Source organism: Anopheles merus, chromosome 3L (assembly GCF_017562075.2).
Source record: "Anopheles merus strain MAF chromosome 3L, AmerM5.1, whole genome shotgun sequence".
Taxonomy (NCBI): domain Eukaryota; kingdom Metazoa; phylum Arthropoda; class Insecta; order Diptera; family Culicidae; genus Anopheles; species Anopheles merus.
In genome coordinates, this window is record NC_054085.1 from 23,542,721 (window position 1) to 23,556,998 (window position 14,278).

General features: G+C 42.1%; 1 protein-coding gene across 5 annotated transcripts in view; it reads left to right on the forward strand.

Annotated features, from left to right (window-relative positions):
* The window catches only part of LOC121599843 (5-hydroxytryptamine receptor-like), a 95,197-nt gene that overhangs the window by 41,172 nt on the left and 39,747 nt on the right, over positions 1 to 14,278 (forward strand). For all 5 annotated transcript variants that reach the window (XM_041927933.1, XM_041927935.1, XM_041927932.1 and 2 more), the window contains exon 4: positions 8,998 to 10,659. In XM_041927933.1, coding sequence (XP_041783867.1) covers positions 9,795 to 10,659 — 865 coding nt within the window. In that variant the 5' untranslated portion in view covers positions 8,998 to 9,794. The remainder of the gene's footprint in view (positions 1 to 8,997; positions 10,660 to 14,278) is intronic.

A 14,278-nucleotide genomic window follows, 5' to 3' on the forward strand; every position in this document is an offset into this window, starting at 1 on the left:
TACTGGATAATCCAAACGTCCATATATTTTCATAAAGCTGCTAATGCCGTCAAATCGGTTCGAAAGTCCGGACCAATTTCCATAAAGCGAATCAATAAACTTCACTGTTCCAATCACCGCCATGCCTTTGGTGGTACAGGAAAAAAAAACACTTTCGACTTAGCCACCGAGCTACCATAAACATAAAATGTAACATCAATGACGGTGTGTGTGGTTGAGCTCTCGTGAGCTTGCGTGACGCTGTATGTATGTCTAATCCGTTCGTTGCCATTACGCGATGCCACCATGAAGCGGGGCAATGTTTTACAAACTTTTCACCGAAGAACATCAGTTGCACAAATTCATGGCTCTATCGCGCGCTTTGCCGTGCACAAAAGCGAGCTCTAATCCGGTACCGGTGAACCGAGGCAGCGATAAGTGAATTCACGCGCTTGACATTGAACTTTGGCTAATCTAGTAGGTAAATAAAATCATATTAGAAGTGGATACGGCTAGGCTAATCCTGATCGGACGATTGCATGGAAGGGGTGCAAATAATAATGTAACGAAACGATCGGGAGTTAGAGTGAAGCAGGTTGTATAAATTAGATTAATAACCGTCCAGGATGTAGGAGTTTTTGGAGGAAGTTTTTGTATTTTATTATCAAATGCAATTACTGACTTAGCAGACAAGCAGCGGAAATGAAGAACTTATTTACTCTTCTAATAACCCTCCGCTTCATTATGAGCATGCAAAGCAATAACTAGAAACTTTGCAAACAACCATCCTGAACAACCTGCCCAGTGAACCAACAACACAGCCAATTAGCTCCATTTGCCATGAAATGCATTCGCTAGCTCCACAATGTAAGCGTCGCGATCTCCTGCAAACCAATCGCATCGATTGCAAGCCTTCCTACATACTGTCCTGGTACGATTTCAACTCGTGGGCACTTCTCGCAGGCGCTTCTATTTTTGCACAATTTTATACGCTTGGGATGTGAGATCCAACCGCTGGATTCGACCGGTCAGCATCGGTGCACGAATTAGCAAACGCTTTTGTGCGTGGATAGGTGAGGCTCTCGAGCACGGAGCAGGAAACGACGCCAATCGAACGATGCTTGCGACCCAGGGCAATTGTTTCTCGATAGTGCGCCTGGTGCAGTGCGTGCTGGAAAGGATTGTCTGCAAAGGATAGAGCCGCTCAGAAACAGATGTCCCAGAGTGCCGTTAGCAACAAGTGTACTAGTAAGCGATAATATCCCGCTGCTAGTAGAGTGGGATGGTTGCTGTAGCTGCGCTTTATTAGCGACTATTTATGGTTTAATTTTTTTATTTTCTTTGGGTTGCTTTAGAGAGGAGTGCAGCTTTACGTGGTGCAACTTTAAATTTGCTGCATTTCATATTAAAGCCTGAACTGTTTTTCACTCGACAGCTTTTCCACAGTTTTGGAGCATTTGTTCAGATAAATTAGACATGGAATATAGCGTTAGTTTAATCGATTGATTGGCTTTGATTTATGCTCAATGTAGTTCACATTTACAGGGTTTCCCACGATTTATTGGTCAGTTCCCATGATTTTTTGGTGCGTTCCCACGATTTTTTGGTCGTATCCCATAGATTTTTGGTTCGTTCCCATAATTTATTGGTATTTTCCGATTGGATATCAATACAATTGGACCAACAAATTCTGGGAAACGACCAAAAAATCGTGGGAACGCACCAAAAAAATATGGGAACCCACCAAAAAATGATGGGAACCAACCAATAAATCGTGGGAAACCCTGTATTGCACAAAGCTGATGTATTCACTGCACAATAGCATCTAGCAACTTTGTGCCTTCTTTAACAAAAGCACCGGAAAATAATAAATTAAAAAGTGAATTTTACATTTAGTTTTCATGTTTATCTGCAAAAGCATGTGAACACAACTTTAATACATTTAGTATGTTAGTTTTTGAGTCGTTTGATATTATCGGTAGTTCTTAGCAATTTTTACGATGAAATATCATGTTTTTGTGATCTGCATAATTGAAAATACTACTAAAAGCTTTTTTCGTTCCAAATAGAGGTATAAAGCATTCGAGCAGAGATTGTTAACGTCGTCGTAGATTTCTTCGACTCTGGTCGTCTACCAACGTCTTTAATTGACAAGAAACGTCCAGAAAATTGCAGGAATTTGTTTCGTTTGGTTCTACAGTAAATAAGAAGTTTTAGGAGTTGTAGTTTGCAGATTGAATGTTTCAGAGAGAAAGTACATAAAAATCAGCCAGATTTGTGGAAGAACAGCTAATGGATCTTGCATCATGACAACGTACCGTCTCACAAGGCCCACATTGTGAATGCTTTTTTGGTCAAAAAGTCAAACCATGTGTGAAATATATTAGCTTAGTATAAATTTTATAAGAAGAGTGCACCTTAATCGCCGGTCTGTTTGCAACTGTGTATACGTTTGTCCCATAGTTCATTACATAATTCATTACAAAGTTCATTCGTGTAGTTCGAGCAGTTCATTTCATGCAGTCTAAATTAGTCAAGTTGTTTTATCCATATCCTATGGTTTAGTTCCTTTCTAATTCATAAGTATGTGTTTTCTTGTTTGAATTCATATTAGAAATATTCATTGTATGAACCCAAAATCCAGCATCATGCTTAACACTTTGACATTTTGTGTCATTTTTCTGGGCCTTAAAACTGAAATTACCTCTCTGGGTCAAGTCTTAAGTTGAGGTGAGCGAAAAGAAGGTTATCACTACATGAACTGAAGACGCTCTCCTCACAACTAAGCACTTACCTAATTTAGTGATCCTTTATTCTGATTCCTTTATGAGAGACTGTATACAATATTAATACATTACATTTGTAGTATGCAGGTATACAATAGTTCTTCAAAAAGGAAGGATTCGTTAATGTTCGTGTAACGTTACGCCCGTCGCAACAGCAATCAAACACATTTAAATTTATGTTGCCGTTGCATCGCACATGTTACATTTAAACGGTACATTACAGAGACAGCTGCCATTGTAGCTGTAAGATTCTTCACATCCGCTTCGAGATGCAATCGGTCCACTTTCTAACCCATGCGCCAGTGTGCAGCTATCCGCGTTAACTTATCCATTCCGAAATGTGTTCATTACGGATGCAAATATTATTCCACGATGGGGGTTGGCCCGATGCAACGCTCCAGTAACGTCCGGCGCCACAGTGGGGAACAATCGGAATGGGTTGAGTTTTTTCGGAATTCAATCGATAGCGGCGACGGAGACGGATGTAACGTTTAAGTTCGCTTTTACCGTTTTATCAGCAAACGGTCGGCAGAGATAGCTGCCAGCTCCGATCGATCGATTGCTGGTCACTCTGGTAGAGACCAGTCCGTTGCGGTCTTCTCTCGCCGACATGTTGAAAGCGTAGCGTAGCCGTTTGCAAAACCCGGCTAAAGACGATGATCAAATTCAAATAGATTCAAATTAAAAGCAAACACAGGAAACTCATTAAAGAGCTGGGCGCTTATTTGACCTGCTGTGGCAAGCAGAAGCTTTGCTGTGGAAAAGCGAGTATTGACTGCACGGTTTTGCATCCTCTGAAATAGAACACATATTACATCCTTTGGTTGGGTGTGGATGCGGTGCAAATGATCGCAAATATTGGATGTTTTCAGCTCCAATGTGTGAATTGTAAGACTTGTAAAAATTATTTTTAAAATTTTCAACGCTGTATTTGCTATTGTTATTATTGTTCATAATAATTATAATTTTAAGTATAATTTATCTTTATTGCATGATCTCAGCTCTATCCTACCTTAATGTATTTGATTTGAAAAAGTATTAAATGAAACCGGAAATGACTTACTCTAGGCGCAGTTTAAATTAAAAATAAAAAAAACTCCAATCTGCAAAACGATTGCACTTCAAATGATGATTACTAGGAATCAAATTTAAGCCCACTCGTGAAATATGTGGCTTTTTCACGTTTGATTAAGCAAATGAAACCATTCGGATCTGATTGAGATAAGCTGAAGCGAGCCTGCGACCGGGAATAAACAGAGAGAAAGAGAAAATGAATTTTTACTTGTAACACAATTTTGCGAAGGATTTTTCAGAAAACCTCCATGATAAAAAAAGCAAAGCAATGGGTTACGAAATTGGAATTATTATCCCCTGTCTGCCTGTTAACAGTACTCACTGCTATAAAATTTCTTGGCAATTAAATTGAATGCGCAATTTTTTTCGGTAATTAATGTCTGCGAGTATTGATTCGCTGAGTCGCCAAACAAGAAAAAAAGAAGAAAAATGAAAATAGTCAGGGGCTGGATTAATAATAAAACATTCTGCAAATTTCGGATATTAATTTTTGATTGGAAATGTAGTGCTTTCTACAAACGAATTGGATTTTCTACAGCTTGCAAAAAAATTATTTGTGTTTTATTGTTGGAATTTCATTACTTTACAATGTGGCAAGTGCTTCAATTGGAGCAACTTGTATTCAATTAGAATCATAATTTTTTTTTACCACAATCAATTTATAGCAGAGAAACAGTCATTTGAAAAAATCAACTGAAACATGTAAAAAACTAACAAATCCTTGATTGAATATGACTGGTCTGGTTATTCGATCATCCAATCATTCGATATGTTGCTGTTGCATAAATTTGTCACCCGAAAAAGGTTCGGTTCCACTTCCCACTACGTGAAATGTAGAATTTCCTGTCATTCATCATGCCGCATGCAAAAAAGAGCGAAATTTCAGGAAAAAAAAACTGAGCATAATCAAACGTCAGAATCAAAATTTTAGAGACAGACAGAAGCAAAAAGCTCAACACAAATGCCTCTATCAATGATAGCATGCACCAGCTATTCCGATTACACAATGAAGCCTTTTTTGTGAAGCAAATTTTTGATGGAAATGTAATGTGTGCGACTACTATTCTGCTCCCGCGGCAGGGCGAGAATTGCCCAGTCTTTAGGTGAACTGCTGCAATAGAAGCACTGCGTGTACTTTTTATTATCCCCTGCTAGCTAGTGGCGGAATTTCGTTTTAGGCAACAGCAGGAAGGATAGATTAACGTTACTCAGCTGCATTGAGCCCTTCCACGCCTTTTTGGCGAAACACCGGTGTGTCTGATTGGGTTCGGAAAATTGGCAGAGGTTGTGTATCATATCCCCCCCCCCCAAAAAAAAAGGCTCATAAAACCGCTCTATACTCCCTGCGTTCCTGATTGCTTCAGGCGGCCTATGAAATGGAAGCATTTTTTTTTGGTCCTTCGAACCGTCCGTAGTGGAGCTTTGCTCACAGCATGAGGGTGCTTTAGAATTTAATTAAACTGAACATTTCGTCAGTGTTGTACTGGCTCAGCTGTGAGGCCCTATTGTATGCATGGAGCTTTTGGTCTGGCTGCTGTGAAATATGTATTCCTTCCGCCAAACAGCGTGGTGTGCCTTTTTTCAGCTAGTCTCTGTTTCACCCTGAAGCATTATCGGAAATGAAGCGAGGAAAGTTGTTTTGCATTTTCGGACAGTGACACTTGGGTTTTGCTATCTTTCTTTTTTTCCTTATGAGCCGTTGTCTCGAGATCATGAACGTCAACAGGACGCACGAGCACGAACGAACCGCTGCGAACGTCTGCGAATGCTCCGGCGCTCCGATGCTCCGACGCGAGGGATAAGTTTGTCGGAAAAATCATAATAAATTCATCACGTCAGCTTCCGCGTGTTGCGTGCAGCCGTGTGTTGGTGTGATACCATCCACACGAGCAGCAGTAGCAACGGCGGTGGCAAGGTTTTGCTGAGAGTCGGGTTCTTTTTTTCTATATATTTTTTGTTGTTTTTTTCTCTTGATGATGGAGTCTGTTGAGCAAACTGTTGAAACGATGCAAAAACAAAGTGGTTAATTGATTTAATTTTCTATATCGTATCGATGTAGGCTTTTTATTTTTCTTATCTGTTGCCTTTTAGCTTCACGAAATATATGTTTATTTTTTTAGCGTTAATTTAATATTTCAGTATGTTTTTTCGGTGTTTGGTTGTTTGGCATGACGTGGAACTAAGGTTTCTACAAAAATATGTCTCAAAACAACGTATACACAAACAACGATTATAGCGAACGATAGTTTCTTTGTAGCACGAAAGTAAATTCTAACTTGACTTACTTTGATGCTACAACATTGCATACTGTTAGGCGTTATGGTCGCTAAGTGCGTAGCGTTGAAATGACAATTTTTAAGAATTAATGGTACATTTTAAGGAATTTGCACATTTATTGTTGTCATTATATGTACAGATATTGTACAGATCTGCTACGAAAGTTTTTTGACTACATGCAAGCATCGATGTAAGTGATTACACCACAATATTTCTATACTAATCGCAAGCAAATTGAATGACTTGTATTATGGCCTTAGCAAGGCTGTTGTTGATAAATTTCATAACATATTTTATCATATAAATAACGAATGTAATAATCATAACATTATTCTATTCAGTTACCGTACAATCTGTACAGCTTTCCTCGTTTTCCATTACTCTTGCTTTAACCAGGTTAACTTTATCACGTCACCTCGTCACTTGCTAATCCAATCGGTCACAATACGTTCCGAAGCCTTTCCTTCCAATCAAGAAGGTTCTGCCGTTTCCGAAATAAATCATCCTAAATTCTTTTCCCACAGCTGAGATTTCTGGTTGACCCACACGACTTCGTTTGGTAGTTCAGTTAACGCACCGAAAAAAAGGCTCACCCAACAAATGTGAACCACAAACAGAACGACCACCCGAAACGCAATGGTAGATGTAATCACGCAAAATAAAATAAAAAAAAGGAGAAAAATGATTTCCTTTACCCAACCCCTCACAAGACGGTCATTGTGGCAGCGTTCTGGGACCCGAATGCCATTCCGGTCCAATCCTAGAGCTATCGGTTGATTTCCTTCCATTAGCATAATCAAATCGATTGAGCTAATGAACCATCCCCAGGAACCATCTCCGCATGGGGTTTTGTTCTCCCTCGTGACGGTAAGTCGTTCGGGTAACTATTTGAACCCGAGCAGCGATTTTCTCGCCTGCTTTCGATGTTCCTCCGCCACGACACGTGACGCACCGGAACGCGTCCTGTTATGCGCGTAACTTGGTTTGACAAGAATAAACAGCACCATGTGTTGACATTATCTAAATCGAGTTGGTCCGATTTCCGATTTGGATGTTTCGGGGCACTTCGTGATTGCGAAAGCGAGTCTAGGCAAATAGTTGCGTTCGATGGTGTTTGGCTGTGCCACGAGCGGTGGCTTTGTTGACGATTTTATTATCGATACCTGTTACTCATCGATTCCATCGTTAATTTATTTACGTGTCCGGTAGCAAAGGGAGTTTGAAGTATTGTATTGTTAATATTTCATGCGCTGTTTTGCTTCCGTTTGATGTGGTAGGTAATTCAAACTTCATTCCAATAATGAATTTTTGGACATATTGGTTCACGCATATTTGAATTCGCGCACACGCGTGGAGTGGCAAAACCCCACTACTATTTTCACCACTTTCACCGGATGCTCACTTGCAACAACTCGGCATCTGAATCGGGACGGGTGGTATCGGAACTGGCACCACTTTGCCGGTGCGTTCGCTAGCCGATTGATTATTTGATGTCAACAACCATTTTTCGGTGCGAAATACGGGAATATTCCTAGCTGCTGAAATGCATGACTGGGCCCAAAAATGTGGCAGCTTTTATTGAATTAGCTATTGGGGTGTGGGTTTTGAGTTGTGTGTTATTTGTTTTTGCACCGCATATCGCGTGAGTGCAGCTGGAACGGATTCCTGCACAGCCGTAACCAACCCACCTGAACACATTCCGCCACGGTTGAACGGTTTTAGCGGTTGCACCAATGTTTTTTTGCGACGATGGATTGAAATTATTGCGTGCCAGTGCTGCGGAACACACAATGTTTGTGGGTCGTGGGAACATTTTATCCGGCTGAACGACCATTGAAATGATTCAAAACTAATGAAAAAGTTTCGTTATTTACGGAAGCATGTAATAGTTTTGCTTGCACGTTTGAATATTGGTCGCAAAAGTAATGTTTATTTTAAAAAATGCGATGGAACTATACTAGATAAACCTTTAAAACACAATAAACAAAGATTTTTTGCAGACGCAAACAGGCAATGTACTTCAACGGTCTTATAGTATGTTCATTGATATATGATAATTGAATTTTGTGATGCAAATAGTATACTGTAAGGCGCTTTCTGTGCGACACACTCAGTTTGTGTTATAATTATAATATTTAATAAATTTTTCACAATTATTAAAATATTTCTTAAAAAATTGAACCTTTTGTTTAATAATAATGACTTTAGGTATGATGCTAAAATGGCGCAGACGATGGATCTTTTTAGGTACTTAGAGTCTTTTAGGTTGATTTACCTCATTTCAGGATTTTCCAGGGGTTCTCATAGTTGTGGGACAACTCAACTCTTTCTTACGGGAAGTGAACTACATATGATGGAAATTGGAGTCTATGGCACCCTTTTTGGACAGGTTTCTTTGAAATTCCTATTGGATTTGTCCAACAAGGATGCTTTTCTACAAGGAGTCCAATTCCCGTTACATTAAGTTCATTTCACTTTATAAAGAGTCAATAAAGTGTCCCACAGCTATGAGAACTCCTGGAAATCCCTCTATTAGCTATTGGTCAATAGTCTTTAATTTTTAATTAATCGATAACGCATGGTCATAAAAATCCATTATTTATTCCATTTTTTAATACTATTGCCATGCATTCAGATATTAAAATTGAAAGAATTCAAAGGTAAATCATTTCTACCAAAAAGTCACTTAGCTTTAACAAACTGCGCCATCTGTTGGAATACACGCAAACTTAAATAACTGCAGGCCACAGCAAGCCGCGTTACTGATGTTTTTCTTTAATTACATACTTAATTTTATTCCATCGAACACACCTCCAAACACCACAAAATCCATCGGCAGCTAATCGGCAGCTTTCGTTCTTGTTTTTCACCTTCTCTCCAGGGCTATTGTGTTCACCGTGCCTACCTTAGGGCGTCAATTGTGTGGTCGGCGATAGGCGGAAACCACCCAAATTGCCCACAATGATCGCCGCAGCTCATCTCATCGACCAGCTGGGACACTGTTAACGTGGCTACGGCACCGGGCTCGGCCGGCTTTTACGTTCACCCCTGCGGCAAGACGATTACACGCTCCGGCGGGTGCAACAATGCGGGTGCAACTGTAGTACCGACGCCATTATGAACCCACCCGACAGCCCCACGAGTAATGATCGATCGAACGGAGGAGCATTCCACCGTTCCGTTACGGACAATCGGTTCCGCCGAAAGGCACTGAAAATGACATCATAGTGTGTGCGTGTGTGCGTGCGTGTGCGCCAGAGCATGAGTGAGTGTGTGCGTGGGAAAGAAGGTGCAGAGTGGTGAACGATCGGTACCGGGCACCGTCACCATGCTGGGGCATGGATTGCTGGGATTAAGAAACGGTGACCGAAGCAGCTGGAAGCAGTGTTGATGATTCGAATTGTGTATGTGTGTATGTGTATTTTGTGTATTGTTAGCAATTGATAGCTGTTTCAAAGTGATCGATGCTTTGGCACCAAGTGTTAGTGTGATCACGGTCAGTCCGCGCAGGAAAACAGAAAGGTTGCCCGGAAGAAGAATTTACAGCAACGTGTGTACATGTGCTTGCGGATTAGTGCTAGCGTAGTAATTAGTTTTGTAAAACAGTGAAACCGATTCGGCAGCAGGCAGGCAGCGTATGTATGTAGGTCAGCGAGCAGCCGAAACGTATGACAAACTATGGCCCTGACGGACGGTACACGCCCGACCATAGAATCACACGCCTGGACCGCCTGGCCATGGTCTACCGCACGGGACGCGTCGTCCAGGGTGACGCCGGGCACTAGTATTTCCGCTTTCCGCCCAGCCGAACCGTCCACCATTACCTCCTTCACCGCCTCACCGCCAACGGTTTCCTCCCCAGCGGCCTTCCATTCCAGCAGCTCAGCAGCCCGCACCACGTTCGCCAGTACCAGCACTGTCGCTGGCAGTACCAGCAGTGTCCGTTCCCGGACCCGGCTGACGACCGTGGTCGATCAGCTGTCATCGCTAGCGTCGTCCACCGTGACCGACGATGATGCACGGTCGACCGAGGACGGTGGCCTCTCAACGGCCTTGTCATCGCCGTACGGTACCGCCACAACCGCCCCCTTGGATGGCTTCACGTCCGAGGCAACCCTGCCGACGGCCCACGGAGAAACCGTGCACAACCTTACCCAGTCGCTGCTGTCCAACTACACCGCGACGGTGGCGACGGACTATGGCGTTGACATTACGAACGGCTCGTCGCTCGCGCCCGACGCATCCCTGCTGGCCCGGGGGTCCTCCTCGGCAGGCCTTTCCCTGTCCCTGCCCGACCTGCTCGAGGAGGACGAGCTGATGGCCCTGTGGAACTGTACCAACTGTTTTTTGCTCAATTACGGTGCGGCCGCCGCCGCCGGTGCAAACGGTACGGCCAAATTCTACGGCAATGGGACGGTCGATCCGCGGGACGTGCTGCCGACCGGGGAGGATGATATACTCGCCAGCGAGACGACAATCTATCTGATACGTGTGATCGCGACGGCAATCGTGCTGGGAATTGTCATCCTCGCGACCGTTATCGGTAAGTGCTGGTAGATAATGTAGGGGTACATGCTTCGGGGCACACTTTGGGGCACTCCATGTGCTTTGTCACTTGAAGCGCTCTCCTGGAAAGAGAGATATTGGAGAGCGTTATGTTTAGAAGGCAATCATAAACATAAAAGTTGTGTGTGTCAAAGGGACTTTTCTGCGTATTGTTGTTTTGAAAAGTGCGTAAATATAAAGAATTGGTAAAATATGATACAAATTATAATTCTACTACCCAACCAATGTTAAAGGAGACATCAAGATGAATCCTAGCCCTACTGTTTCCAACCAGCCTGGTCTATTGTTATACGCCGGGTTATATATTTACATGAAACTGTCTTATTGCAACGATCGAAGGAAATCGAAAAATATTCCTGGAAACTGTTTTGATAGAAACAGCATTTCGCCATCAAAGGGAAAACTGATCTGAGCATTGTGCGGACGGATGTATTTGGTTTCGAAAGGATTTTGAAACTTCCGATAAAAGTATTAAACTGTTTTATTCTATTCTGTTTTCGATTCGATTTCAATCGAGAAAGTGAACTCCAAAGTAATATTTTATATCCATTCGAATTGATCCATTCGACGTTGAAATGATTTGATGTGTAAATCTAGAATGATTTTTTTTTGCATATTTTGTTTTTGCAAAGTAGTTGCTCAGATGGCATAATATAATAAAATGCTTGCAGCAGTTATTCATTGATAAATGTCACAACATTTGCCATTGTTATTCGTTCAGTTCAAAAATCACGAAATATTGCTTTCAATGATTCATGACTTTCGGGTCAACAGATGCAGCAAAAGGACGCAACAGTCTATCAACGATACAACTACAAAGACTTGTGTTTTCATCAAGGTGTGTTTATTTAGAAGGTGAATTATTAGCGCGTTTGCCTGGCACCATCGTTGAGTATTGTTATGTCGAATCGCATACTATTTTCTATACCCACCTCCAGCCCTTCCCGATTTTAATATCGGAGCACGCAGTATTGTTATGTCAAGTCGTGAAATGTCAATTAGCTCTGAAGCACTTCACCTCCTAATATCCATACACCTTGCATCCGAGTTATATCCAATTGACAATAACGTTCCGCCATCATGGATTTCATCATTTGTGTAAACACTAATCAAAGCCATTAATCATTTTCTTTCAAAAATGTTTGAGGAATAAAATGAAATAAATATCAATTTTTGAAAGTGTAACGTAAAATATTATAATGTTGGAAAAATAATTCTATGATGTACAAAATTGTATAATTCATATGTGACATTAAACACAGAAAGTTTGTGAGCTATTTGGTATATTCTGGTCATACAGATGCAAAGAAATTTAGTAATACAGACAAATACAGAAATAGTGAATCAATAATCAATGCTTTTAATTTGAAATTTAAATTAATTTTTGTATTGTAAATCATACTGAAAATAGTACTTTCAAAAAATCTAATGTTGCTCACTTTTATTTGATCCACAAACTTCACAGCTCAACGAACAATAGGACCGTGCGTTTATACTTTCCTTAGCAAAGCATGTAAATAAACATTCAATTTAGTATCATCATTTTAGATTTGCCAAATTTAAAATGTAACGTCTCTTCAATATCCTCCAAGTTCATGTTTGGAGTGTATCCTTTTCTGCTACCATTTTTTCACCTTTATCAAATGCAATGATTTGTGTTCCGCAACTGGCATCAGCACAATATTTACATTTGGTTTGACAAGTTCATCCCATTCACGAGCCTCCAGGTTGCCAGACGCGCCTGGTGAAGCATACTCCAAAATCCAATCATAATATCGAACGCGCATCAGTTAACATTGCCGATACCGTTCATAATACTTTTTTTTCTATGGGAGAAGGTAGCAGAATGTTGTTTTTTTTTTCTTCTTGTTTGCATTTGTTTGCTCTCTGCAATGTAAACTTTCCGATTCGTCTGCAATGATAGCGATAGAATAATAAGAGAGAGAGAGAGAGAGAGAGAGAGAGAGAGAGAGAGAGAGAGCAAAAAGAAGAAGAAAAACATACGAAATGTAATGTAAACCAACTTGGCATTTCGAGGCACTTTTGTTCATTTGACAACATCTTCCGCACGGAAAGTGGAGACAAATTTTCCCTCTCGTCAGCTTTTTCCCTCTCGCGCCCTTCCGCAACGGTTGGCGCACGGTGAAGTTTACTCGGTGACGGAAGTCAAGGACACAAGCTTTGATGGACGAATTACATTTCACTGTTCATCGCACTTGCCCCAGGACCGCGCGATGTCTTCATCGCTTGTGACAGATGGTACGAGAGAGAGGAACGGGAGCGAGTGGGACAGAGAACAACTTCAAACTGCTCCTTGCTGTCGCCGAACCCCCGAAGTTGTTTGGAGTGTAGAGGAACAGGGTGCGCAAGTCGGAGGATGGTTCGATGGTATTCGCGTGCCCGGGTGATAACATTGGTTCCATCTTGCACCGCTCTACAACCACGCAGCCGGATTTCAAGGGCCCAGCGGCGATGCTCCCGGGGGTGAGCTTTTTTGACAGAGCTGGAGCAACGTGCTGGTGCTGGGAAGAAAATATTCTTAACGCTTTCCACGCTTTCACAGACCATCAAGATCACCGTCAAAGTCATTGCCATTTCGAGGGAACGTCACGCGCCACGTCGACGTCATCTGTGTCGGGGAACTGCCTAGTGCGGAACCTAGGAGGCTTCGGTGTCAAGTGAATATGGTTGCTGGGTGTTTGATATTTATTTCCCTCCATCGTCAGTGAGGCTAGAGGGCCATTACAGAGGTGATGTTTTGGTATTTGATGATGTATGTAACGTGAAGTACATACACGCGCTAGGAAGTACGCATGAAGGAAGCACATCCGCACCATAGGCTGAGGGCGTTCAGTTTGCTTGGCGTACTTGGAAGCTAGCACGTGACTTGCCGGTGTGCTCTACCGTGGCATCTTGCACGCTATGAGATGCTGGCTCTGAGATTGGACAAAACATGGCACTGAGCTGTTGGGTGAAGACGTGCCGCTGTGCCAACAAAAAAAAAACGCCCTCCATGATGTGCACTTCTCTACGACACGTGCCTCACAAACCGGCGAGGCCCAAACCGCAATTATAACGCTAACACATTAAGAGTGATGCGACGTAATCTCGCTCTAAGGGTAGCATAAATGCAATTTAAAATTCAATTTTAAGCTTCATATATCATGACGTCTAGGCGAACAAAAAAAAAAGAATCCAAAACGCTCAACGCATCCCTTGCTGGGTAGAAGCTTCTCGGCGCGGTAGAAATCCTCATTTGCCCCGCACGCGAAACTGTGCTGCTTCCTTGGAAGGCTCTTCTGCACCTATTGCCCGTGCCAGTGCGGCACGGCTCGAAGCAATAAGCTCGTACTCGTTATCATCTTTAAAATCAAATCAAAATATTCGCTTCTAGTACATCTCTTTTCTGTAACATGTCTCACGTTTTGCCGCGTTTCGGGGCACTACGAAACGAAAACTCTTGGGGGAAGCATCAACTCACCGTTGTGCATCTACCCCTGGCGGGAAGCCTGAGACTGATCGTGGCTCTTATCGTGATTGTTATTTCATGACGTACGAGCACACGGCTCGCTCTGCATCAAGCGTAGGGTAACGTA